The sequence below is a fragment of the Staurois parvus genome, unplaced genomic scaffold (genome assembly GCF_062004578.1).
Source record: "Staurois parvus isolate SC_StPar_1 unplaced genomic scaffold, SC_StPar_1.0 ptg003840l, whole genome shotgun sequence".
Classification (NCBI taxonomy): Eukaryota; Metazoa; Chordata; class Amphibia; order Anura; family Ranidae; genus Staurois; species Staurois parvus.
In genome coordinates this window covers 149460-161203 of record NW_028321635.1, presented here as the reverse complement: position 1 = coordinate 161203, position 11744 = coordinate 149460, and the positions used below count along the sequence as shown (strand labels likewise).

The 11744-nt window shown below is 48.9% G+C and overlaps 1 protein-coding gene across 1 annotated transcript; it reads left to right on the top strand.

Moving 5' to 3' along the window:
• Positions 1 to 4191: 4191 nt before the first annotated feature.
• Positions 4192 to 11539, top strand: LOC149427357 (leucine-rich repeat-containing protein 58-like). The gene is made up of 4 exons (XM_089668094.1): positions 4192 to 4223; positions 4739 to 4867; positions 5090 to 5367; positions 6294 to 11539. The coding sequence occupies exons 1-4, from the start codon at positions 4192 to 4194 to the stop codon at positions 6488 to 6490; spliced, it is 636 nt and encodes a 211-aa protein (XP_089524220.1). The 3' UTR covers positions 6491 to 11539.
• The last annotated feature ends 205 nt before the right edge of the window (positions 11540 to 11744 follow it).

Sequence of the window (11744 nt, the reverse complement as noted above, 5' to 3'; positions counted from 1 at the left end):
AATAAATTCTTTCCAGATCAGCCAATGTGATTGTCTGGATTTGTTTTCTCATTTTGTCTTTCATAGTTGAGGTCTCCCTATGATGCCAATTACAGGCCTCTCTCATCTTTGTAAGTGGGAGAACTTGTACAATTGGTGGGGACTAAATACTTTTTTGCCCCACTGTGTGTGTGTGTATACAGTGGGGATCGAAAGTTTTTGGGCACCCCAGCTAAAAATTTGTATTAATGTGCATAAAGAAGCCAAGGAAAGATGGAAAAGTCTCCAAAAGGCATCAAATTACAGATTAGACATTCTTATAATATGTCAACAAAAGTTAGATTTTATTTCCATCATTTACACTTTCAAAATAGCAGAAAACAAAAAAATGGCGTCTGCAAAAGTTTGGGCCCCCTGCAGAGTTAATATCTTGTACTGCCCCCTTTGGCAAGTATCACAGCTTGTAAACGCTTTTTGTAGCCAGCCAAGAGTCTTTCAATTCTTGTTTGAGGTATCTTTGCCCATTCTTCCTTACAAAAGTCTTCCAGTTCTTTGAGATTTCTGGGCTGTCTGTCAGCACGGCTCTTTTAAGGTCTATCCATAGATTTTCTGTTGAGGTCAGGAGATTGTGAAGGCCATGGCAAAACCTTCAGTTTACGCCTCTTGATGTAATCCCCCGTGGATTTCGAGGTGTGTTTAGGATCATTATCCATTTGTAGAAGCCATCCTCTCTTTAACTTCAGCTTTTTCACAGATGGCATCAAGTTACCATCCAAAATTTGCTGAAATTTTATTGAATCCATTTTTCCTTCTACTCGTGAGATGTTCCCTGTGCCACTGGCTGCAACACAACCCCAAAGCATGATTGATCCAACCCCATGCTTAACAGTTGGACAGAGGTTCTTTTCATTAAATTCTGTGCCCCTTCTTCTCCAAACGTACCTTTGCTCATTCCGGCCAAAAAGTTCCATTTTAACCTCATCGGTCCACAGAACTTGTTTCCAAAATGCATCAGGCTTGTCTATATGTTCATTTGCAAAGTTCAAACGATGATTTTTGTGGTGAGGACGTAGAAGAGGTTTTCTTCTGATGACTCTTCCATGGAGACCATATTTGTACAAGTATCTCTTTATAGTGGAATAGTGTACCACAACTCCAGTGTCTGCCAGATCTTTCTGGAGGGATCGTGCAGTCAAACGTGGGTTTTGAATTTGTTTTTCTCACAATCCTGCGAGCTGTTCTGTCTGATATTTTTCTTGGTCTTCCAGATCTTGCTTTAACTTCCACTGTTCCTGATGACTGCCATTTCTTAATTACATTCCGAACAGAGGATATTGACATCTGAAAACGCTTTGCTATCTTCTTATAGCCTTCTCCAGCTTTGTGAGCGTCAACTATTTTCAGTTTCAGTTTTCTAGACAACTGCTTAGAAGAACCCATGGTGCTGATTGTTGGGGCAAGGTCAGATGAGTCCGGGCATTTAAAACCTTTGAGATTGACATCACCTGGTCTTCCCAGACGATGATTGAGAACAATCCATGACACTGGCAGGTCTCAGCTTGGCAAAGGGGGCAGTGCATGCTATAAATTCTGCAGGGGGCCCAAACTTTTGCAGACGCCATTTTTTTGTTTTCTGTTATTTTGAAAGTGTAAATGATGGAAATAAAATCTAACTTTTGTTGACATATTATAAGAATGTCTAATCTGTAATTTGATGCCTTTTGGAGATTTTTCCATCTTTCCTTGGCTTCTTTATGCACATTAATACAAATTTTTAGCTGGGGTGCCCAAACTTTCCATCCCCACTGTATGTATATGTTCTGTTCTATCTATAATACACACATTATATATGCCTACATATCCCCCCACTTGGATTGGTTCTGTACTGTAGTGAACATATAGTCAACTATCAGGGTTGGATTGTGATTTGAGGTATTGAATGCTTCATAATGGCTCATATATAATTGAATCCGGTTACATCTCTCTTCACCAGCCTCTAAAATATCCCCGTGAATCAATAATCTGACTGCAGTGATAACTTTCACTCACCCCTCTTATCATTTTAAAGAAAGCCTCCCAAAGTAATATATTCTCAATTTATTCTGCCCAGTCTGAGCATCTGTGTGCAAATCCCCCGACACCCAATAAGTTATGCAAAGCCATTTTGTAGCATCTCACCTTAGGAGTACCTGTAACGTCTGGGTATAACGGGGGGGCTGTGATGGCGGGACATATTGTATCTAACTTCTGGGTATAACAGGGGGGCTGTGATGGCGGGACGTGTCATACCTGTAACGTCTGGGTATAACGGGGGGGGGGGGGGCTGTGATGGCGGGACATATTGTACCTGTAACGTCTGGGTATAACGGGGGGCTGTGATGGCGGGACGTGTCGTACTTGTAACGTCTGGGTATAACGGGGGGGGGGGCTGTGATGGCGGGACATATTGTACCTGTAACGTCTGGGTATAACTGGGGGCTGTGATGGCGGGACATGTCATACCTGTAACCTCTGGGTATATCGGGGGGGGGGGGGCTGTGATGGCGGGACATATTGTACCTGTAACGTCTGGGTATAACTGGGGGCTGTGATGGCGGGACATATTGTACCTGTAATGTCTGGGTATAACGGGGGGCTGTGATGGCGGGACGTGTCGTACCTGTAACGTCTGGGTATAACGGGGGGCTGTGATGGCGGGACGTGTCGTAATTGTAACGTCTGGGTATAACGGGGGGGGGGGCTGTGATGGCGGGACATATTGTACCTGTAACGTCTGGGTATAACTGGGGGCTGTGATGGCGGGACGTGTCGTACCTGTAACGTCTGGGTATAACGGGGGGCTGTGATGGCGGGACGTGTCGTACCTGTAACGTCTGGGTATAATGGGGGGCTGTGATGGCGGGACGTGTCGTACCTGTAACGTCTGGGTATAACTGGGGGCTGTGATGGCGGGACGTGTCGTACCTGTAACGTCTGGGTATAACGGGGGGCTGTGATGGCGGGACGTGTCGTACCTGTAACGCCTGGGTATAACGGGGGGCTGTGATGGCGGGACGTGTCGTACCTGTAACGTCTGGGTATAACGGGGGGCTGTGATGGCGGGACGTGTCGTACCTGTAAGGTCTGGGTATAACGGGGGGGCTGTGATGGCGGGACGTGTCGTACCTGTAACGCCTGGGTATAACGGGGGGCTGTGATGGCGGGACGTGTCGTACCTGTAACGTCTGGGTATAACTGGGGGCTGTGATGGCGGGACGTGTCGTACCTGTAACGTCTGGGTATAACGGGGGGCTGTGATGGCGGGACGTGTCGTACCTGTAACGCCTGGGTATAACGGGGGGCTGTGATGGCGGGACGTGTCGTACCTGTAACGTCTGGGTATAACGGGGGGCTGTGATGGCGGGACGTGTCGTACCTGTAAGGTCTGGGTATAACGGGGGGGCTGTGATGGCGGGACGTGTCGTACCTGTAACGCCTGGGTATAACGGGGGGCTGTGATGGCGGGACGTGTCGTACCTGTAACGTCTGGGTATAACGGGGGGCTGTGATGGCGGGACGTGTCGTACCTGTAACGTCTGGGTATAATGGGGGGCTGTGATGGCGGGACGTGTCGTACCTGTAACGTCTGGGTATAACTGGGGGCTGTGATGGCGGGACGTGTCGTACCTGTAACGTCTGGGTATAACGGGGGGCTGTGATGGCGGGACGTGTCGTACCTGTAACGCCTGGGTATAACGGGGGGCTGTGATGGCGGGACGTGTCGTACCTGTAACGTCTGGGTATAACGGGGGGCTGTGATGGCGGGACGTGTCGTACCTGTAAGGTCTGGGTATAACGGGGGGGCTGTGATGGCGGGACGTGTCGTACCGTAACGCCTGGGTATAACGGGGGGCTGTGATGGCGGGACGTGTCGTACCTGTAACGTCTGGGTATAACGGGGGGCTGTGATGGCGGGACGTGTCGTACCTGTAACGTCTGGGTATAACGGGGGGCTGTGATGGCGGTACGTGTCGTACCTGTAACGTCTGGGTATAACGGGGGGCTGTGATGGTGGGACGTGTCGTACCTGTAACGCCTGGGTATAATGGGGGGCTGTGATGGCGGGACATATTGTACCTGTAACGTCTGGGTATAACGGGGGGGGGGGGGGCTGTGATGGCGGGACGTGTCGTACCTGTAACGTCTGGGTATAACGGGGGGGGGGGGGCTGTGATGGCGGGACGTGTCGTACTTGTAACGTCTGGGTATAATGGGGGGCTGTGATGGCGGGACGTGTCGTACCTGTAACGTCTGGGTATAATGGGGGGCTGTGATGGCGGGACGTGTCGTACCTGTAACGTCTGGGTATAACGGGGGGGGGGCTGTGATGGCGGGACGTGTCGTACCTGTAACGTCTGGGTATAATGGGGGGCTGTGATGGCGGGACGTGTCGTACCTGTAACGTCTGGGTATAATGGGGGGCTGTGATGGCGGGACGTGTCGTACCTGTAACGTCTGGGTATAACGGGGGGCTGTGATGGCGGGACGTGTCGTACCTGTAACGTCTGGGTATAACGGGGGGCTGTGATGGCGGGACGTGTCGTACCTGTAACGTCTGGGTATAATGGGGGGCTGTGATGGCGGGACATTGTACTTCTAACGTCTGGTTTCTTTGGATAGGATAGGTGCTCCAGTGTTGAGTCAAGCATTGTAACAATGTAACAACCTCAGAATATCTTTCTGAATGATGAAGATGCTGATCTGATTCTTTGTCTTCCAGTCTGGAGTTCCTGTATCTGGGTGGAAATTTCATCTCCCACATTCCACCGGAGCTCGCCAACCTGCCCTATCTGAGCTGCCTGGTCCTGTGTGATAATCGCATCCATAGCGTCCCGCCACAGCTGGCACAGTGAGTACAGTGCAATCCAATGGTTAATGGGCTGCAAGTGGTTCTGAGTGCGTCCTTTATTTCCCCACCATTCTGTATATTGATCTGATCTGTAAAGTCTGTTCTATAGATTCCCCTCAAATGAAAGTCTATGTAAAGCCCAATGAATTGAATGAGGAGGGATTAGAACCCCTGTCAGGTTTTTATTGTGATGTATTGACCTGTCCTGCCTTACTCTTCCAGGGTCCATTCTCTGCGGTCGCTCAGCCTTCACAACAACCTCCTGACATACCTCCCGCGGGAAATCCTCAGTCTGGTCCACCTGCAGGAGCTCAGCCTCCGCGGGAATCCGCTGGTAGTGAGGTTTGTGCGGGATCTGATGTACACCCCGCCCACGCTCCTGGAGCTGGCCGCACGCACTATCAAGAGTCGGAGTCTCCCGTACACACCGTGGGAGCTTCCAGAGAACCTCGTGAGATACCTGGACCTGGCCAGCAAATGTCCCAACCCCAAGTGTGGAGGTGAGGAGCTTCTCCAATGACTAGGCTCAATCACACCACACTTCAGTGCATGTTCCAGCCTCAAGGCACGTCTCTCTCCTCCTTCTTTCTCATTCCTTTTCTTTCTTTCTTTCTTTTTTTTTTTTTTACTCTACTGTCAGCTTCTTTTCTTTTCCTTTCCTTTTCTTTCTTTTTTTCTTTCTTTCTCCGCTTTCTCTCCTTTCTCTTCTTTCTCTCGCTCTCCTCCTTTTTCTTTCTTTCGCTCTCTTTCTTTCTCCTCCTCCCTTTTTTCTTTTTCTTTCTTTCGCTCTGTCTTTCTCCTCCTCCTTTTTTTCTTTTTCTTTCTTTCGCTCTTTCTTTCTCTTCCTCCTTTTTTCTTTTTTCTTTCTTTTGCTCTTTCTTTCTCCTCCTCCTTTTTTTTTCTTTTTCTTTCTTTCGCTCTTTCTTTCTCCTCCTCCTTTTTTTTCTTTTTCTTTCTTTCGCTCTTTCTTTCTCCTCCTCCTTTTTTTTCTTTTTCTTTCTTTCGCTCTTTCTTTCTCCTCCTCCTTTTTTTTCTTTTTCTTTCTTTTGCTCTTTCTTTCTCCTCCTCCTCCTCCTTTTTCTTTCTTTGGCTCTTTCTTTCTCTTCCTCCTTTTTTTCTTTTTTCTTTCTTTCGCTCTTTCTTTCTCCTCCTCCTCCTTCTTTTTTCTTTTTCTTTCTTTCGCTCTTTCTTTCTCCTCCTCCTCCTCCTCTTTTCTTTTTCTTTCTTTCGCTCTCCTCCTTTTTCTTTTTCTTTCTTTCACTCTCCTTCTTTCGCTTCAGCTACTTGTGCTTGTCTGTGCTAAATAAAGCTAATTAAGTTTTTTTTTTTTTTTTTTTTTTTTTTGTTTAATGCATTTATTACCAGATTAGATGTTCTGTTCTATCTGCATTGAATCAGCTAATAAATCCTCTTCTCCCCTCGGCAGGTGTGTACTTTGACTCATGCGTGCGTCAGATCAAGTTTGTGGATTTCTGCGGGAAGTACCGCCTCCCCCTCATGCATTATCTCTGCTCCCCGGAATGCTCCTCCCCCTGCAGCTCTGTCTCCTCCCAAAGCGAATCGGACTCAGAGGATGAGGCCATGGTGGCGGCACGCAGGATGCAGAAAGTACTTTTAGGTTGAACGGCCGTTTACAACGATGGCTGCCGTCTTCCATGGACAGAAATGTGGACTCTCTCCTCGCCGACCCCCCCCCCCCCCCCGTGTGGGCCTGCGTTGTGGACTAATAATGCGGAGCACATTGGCTGCCCTTTAAAGGGCACATTTTCAGGCCCCGCGCCTGCTGAACCTTCTCTACAACCTGAAGGTTATCTAACCGATCATGTGACGCGACGCGGCGTATCGGCCATCTTGACTCTACATTGGCCAACAGTCTGCCGCTGTTTGCCCAAAGATTGCCGATCTATCGGTTTACTGTAATGGACTGCGTAGAAGGACTGTATACGATTGGACAGATGAGCCGCTGGGCACGCACCATCATTTTGAACAGTTCCATTTGCGGACGGAACACCGAAGTGTGTTTTTTGTGTCTAGAATGTAGAAAAGCGCCAATAACATTTCACTGCACAGGCGTCGCACGCCGTTTTGTACTTTTCTGTGTGACTTGTGTAGTCTCCAGTATTTCGTTATTGGACTGCGTCTTTATCAATCCTAACAAATGGGCCTTATATTAATGTCTATGCAGTGCGCCTGTCATCCGGGGACTGGGCGTCCATGAGGTTGGAACGGTGTAAACCGCCATTAGAGTGGGCCAGAAATATGGCTGCTCCCATGTTGGGGAGCTCAACTTCACACCATCGTGCCTTGGACGCTGGGGAGATCCTTGGGTTCTACTGTTATTAGTATATAGACAGCCTTACAGTGACACTAAACCTTTAGAAAAAAAAAAAAGTATTCAGTTAAAGAAATTGTTTCGAACTCTAAAAAGTCCCTTCTGTTTCTCTCGGACCCCTCCAAAGCTCCAACTTCCTTTACTTTTGTTGCTGTAATCCGCCTTCTGGCTAGTGAGTTACTACGCTTGTTCTTCACAGTCCCCCTGTATGTAGGGATGTAGCCACCCTGTCTTGGTCCCTTTTCGTGTGTAGGAACATAGTCACCCTGTATTTGTCCCACTGTACGTAGGAACTTGGCTGTCCTGTCTTGGACCCATTGTATTTAGGCGCATGGCCACCCTGCCTTGGTCCCACTGTAGGTAGGAACGTAGGCATCCTGCATTGGACCTGCTGTGCATAGGGATGTAGACACCCTGCCTTGGGCCCACTGTATGTAGGGATGCAGCCACCCTGCCTTTGGCCCACTGTATGTAGGAATCTAGCCACCCTACCTTGGTCCCACTGTATGTAGGAACGTAGAAATCCTTCATTGGACCTGCTGTGCATAGGGATGTAGCCACCCTGTCTTGGTCCCTTTTTGTGTGTAGGAACATAGTCACCCTGTATTTGTTCCACTGTACGTAGGAACTTGGCTGTCCTGTCTTGGAACCACTGTGTTTAGGCACATGGCCACCCTACCTTGGTCCCACTGTATGTAGGAACGTAGGCATGCTTGATTGGACCTGCTGTGTGTAGGGATGTAGCCACCCTGCCTTGGGCCCACTGTATGTAGGAACGTAGATATCCTTCATTGGACCTTCTGTGTGTAGGGATGTAGCCACCCTGCCTTGGGCCCACTGTATGTAGGAACGTAGATATCCTTCATTGGACCTGCTGTGTGTAGGGATGTAGCCACCCTGCCTTGGGCCCACTGTATGTAGGAACGTAGAAATCCTTCATTGGACCTGCTGTGCATAGGGATGTAGCCACCCTGCTTTGGGCCCACTGTATGTAGGGATGCAGCCACCCTGCCTTGGGCCCACTGTATGTAGGAATGTAGGCATCTTGCAATGGACCTGCTGTGCATAGGGATGTAGCCACCCTGCCTTGGGCCCACTGTATGTAGGGATGTAGCCACCCTGTCTTTGCTCCACTTTATGTAGGAACTTGACTACCTTGCCTTGGATACACTTTTTTTTCTTTTTTTTAGGCACATGACCACCCTTCCTTGGTCCTACTGTGTAGGAGTGTAGCCACCTTGCCTCGGTCCCTTTTCGTGTAGGAACATGGCCACCTTGTATTGGTCCCACTGTACATAGGAACCTGGTTATCCTGAGGCACATGACCTCCCTACCTCGGTCCCACTGTATGTAGGAACGTAGACACCCTTCATTGGACCTGCTGTGTGTAGGGATGTAGCCACCCTGTCTTTGTTCCACTGTATGTAGGAACTTGGCTACCTTGCCTTGGACCCATTTTTTTTATTTTTTTTTTTTAAGGCACATGACCACCCTTCCTTGGTCCCTTTTTGTGTGTAGGAACATGGCCACCTTGCATTGGTCCCACTGTACGTAGGAATCTGGCTATCCTGAGGCACATGGCCTCCCTACCTTGGTCCCACTGTATGTAGGAACGTAAACATCCTTCATTGGAGCTGCAGTGTGTAGCGATGTAGCCACCCTACCTTGGGCCCACTGTATGTAGGAATGTAGGCGTCTTGCATTGGACCTGCTGTGCATAGGGATGTAGCCACCCTGCCTTGGGCCCACTGTATGTAGGGACATAGCCACCTTATCTTTGTCCCACTTTATGTAGGAACTTGGCTACCTTGCCTTGGACTCACTTTTTCTTTAGGCACATGGCCACCCTTCCTTGCTCCCACTGTGTGTAGGAATGTAGGCACCCTGCCCTTGTCCCTTTTTCGTGTAGGAACATGGCCACCTTGTATTGGTCCCACTGTACGTAGGAATCTGGCTATCCTGAGGCACATGACCTCTCTACCTTGGTCCCACTGTATGTAGGAACATAGACATCCTTCATTGGACCTGCTATGTGTAGGGATGTAGCCACCCTGCCTTGGTCCCACTGTATGTAGGGACATAGCCACCCTGTCTTTGTCCCACTGTGTGTAGGAACTTGGCTACCTTGCCTTGGACCCACTTTTTCTTTAGGCACATGGCCACCCTGTCTTTGTCCCACTGTGTGTAGGAACTTGGCTGCCTTGCCTTGGACCCACTTTTTCTTTAGGCACATGGCCACCCTTGCTTGGTCCTACTGTGTAGGAATGTAGCCACCCTGCCTCGGTCCCTTTTCGTGTAGGAACATGGCCACCTTGTATTGGTCCCACTGTACGTAGGAACCTGGCTATCCTGAGGCACATGACCTCTCTACCTTGGTCCCACTGTATGTAGGAACGTAGACATCCTTCATTGGACCTGCATTGTGTAGGTATGTAGCCACCCTGCCTTGGGTCCACTGTATGTAGGAACATAGCCACCCTGTCTTTGTCCCATTGTACGTAGGAACTTGGCTACCTTGCCTTGGACCCACTGTTTTTAGGCAACTGGCCACCCTTCCTTGGTCCTACTGTGTGTAGGAACGTAGCCACCCTGCCTTGGTCCCTTTTTCGTGTAGGAACATGGCCACCTTGTATTGGTCCCACTGTACATAGGAATCTGGCTATCCTGAGGCACATGACCTCCCTACCTTGGTCCCACTGTATGTAGGAACGTAGGCATCCTGCATTGGACCCATTGTATGTAGGAACTTGGCTACCTTTCCTTGGACCCACTGTATGTAGGCGCATGGCCACCCTTCCTTGGTCCCACTTTGTGAAGGAGCATGTCTGCCCTGTCTTGGTCCCACTGTATGTGGAAATGTAGGCATCCTGCATTGGTCCCACTGTATTTAGGTGCATGACCACCCTACCTTGGACCCACAGTATGTAGGGACACCTTGCCTTGGACTCACAGTATGTAGGGACACCCTGCCTTGGACCCACAGTATGTAGGGACACCCTGCCTTGGACCCACAGTATGTAGGGACACCCTGCCTTGGACCCACAGTATGTAGGGACACCCTGCCTTGGACCCACAGTATGTAGGGACACCCTGCCTTGGACTCACAGTATGTAGGGACACCCTGCCTTGGACCCACAGTATGTAGGGACACCCTGCCTTGGACCCACAGTATGTAGGGACACCCTGCCTTGGACCCACAGTATGTAGGGACACCCTGCCTTGGACCCACAGTATGTAGGGACACCCTGCCTTGGACCCACAGTATGTAGGGACACCCTGCCTTGGACCCACAGTATGTAGGGACACCCTGCCTTGGACCCACAGTATGTAGGGACACCCTGCCTTGGACCCACAGTATGTAGGGACACCCTGCCTTGGACCCACAGTATGTAGGGACACCCTGCCTTGGACCCACAGTATGTAGGGACACCCTGCCTTGGACCCATAGTATGTAGGGACACCCTGCCTTGCTCACTCCTAAAATGGACTAGGGATTATGGGATGTGTAGTATGCATTGAGCAGTGTTCATGACTGCAACTAATGTGTGCTGCTCCTTCCAAACAAAGGGAAGTGAGGAGAGAAAAGGAGAGGTTTGGGAGCTCATGGAGGACATTACACAGAGGCAGAAAAACACAGAAAGGAAATTTTTATTTCATGATAAATAGATGACCGGACCATTAAGTAGTGGCTTCTTTTTGGAGAACATAGTTTAGTGTCACTTTAAGGAGAATCGGTCATAAAGAACCATTTATGGGATTAATGCATTCTTAAAGTGCAACTCTGGGTATAAATAAAAAAAAAAAATTTGTTTTCCACCCCCAATAGATTTGTTTTAATAGGCAATTATGTTTAAAAAAAAAAAAGATTTACTTATCTGTAGCAGCCAACAGTCCTCTCCTCTCTAGTGTTTGGATGTGCTACGGCACTCCTTATGGTGGCTGCTGGTACTGCATTCTATGTGATGATGTCAGCAAGAGGGGGTGGTGACGTCATCACTACTGGGTCTCTGTGCGTTTCCATTCAATGCATAGATCGTGGCTGGTCGGAGGGGCCAACGGGGTGCTGGATGAAGCTTCCTGAAAGCATATTGGCACCTCTTTGGCCAGGAGAGGATCAGAATCCCCCATTTTGATACATCTAATATACTTTTGGTAACATTCTCTGACAGTGCTAACTAAATGTTATCAATCACTGTGATGGTAATTTGTACCATTTTATTGCCTATTTTACCGTTTTATTTTGCGGTCTGGGCATTGCGGAAGCCAGGTACGTGTGCGATTTTTGGTTGGTACCATGTGATAAAATGCCCCAATAAAATCGATTGTTTATTTCTATAAAAGGATGTGTCGTATTTTCAGTGTTTTTTTTTTTTTTTTTACCCACTGGGTGCGTCCTATTCTGTATTCGTGGGACACTCATCAGTCATTTTTCCCAATTGCCTGACGGGGCCATTAATAGAGGCATATTTAACCGCCTCACGTCTGGCCGTTGTATATAAACGGCCGGACGATGGCAGGGCAGGGGCGGGTGGCTGCTTATAAACG

Coding starts and splice junctions, on each gene's coding strand:
- LOC149427357 (XM_089668094.1), top strand. CDS start 4,192: ATGGCGGGACGTGTCGTACTTGTAACGTCTGG. Junction 4,868..5,089: donor GTCCCGCCACAGCTGGCACA/GTGAGTACAGTG, acceptor TTACTCTTCCAG/GGTCCATTCTCTGCGGTCGC. Junction 5,368..6,293: donor TCCCAACCCCAAGTGTGGAG/GTGAGGAGCTTC, acceptor TCCCCTCGGCAG/GTGTGTACTTTGACTCATGC.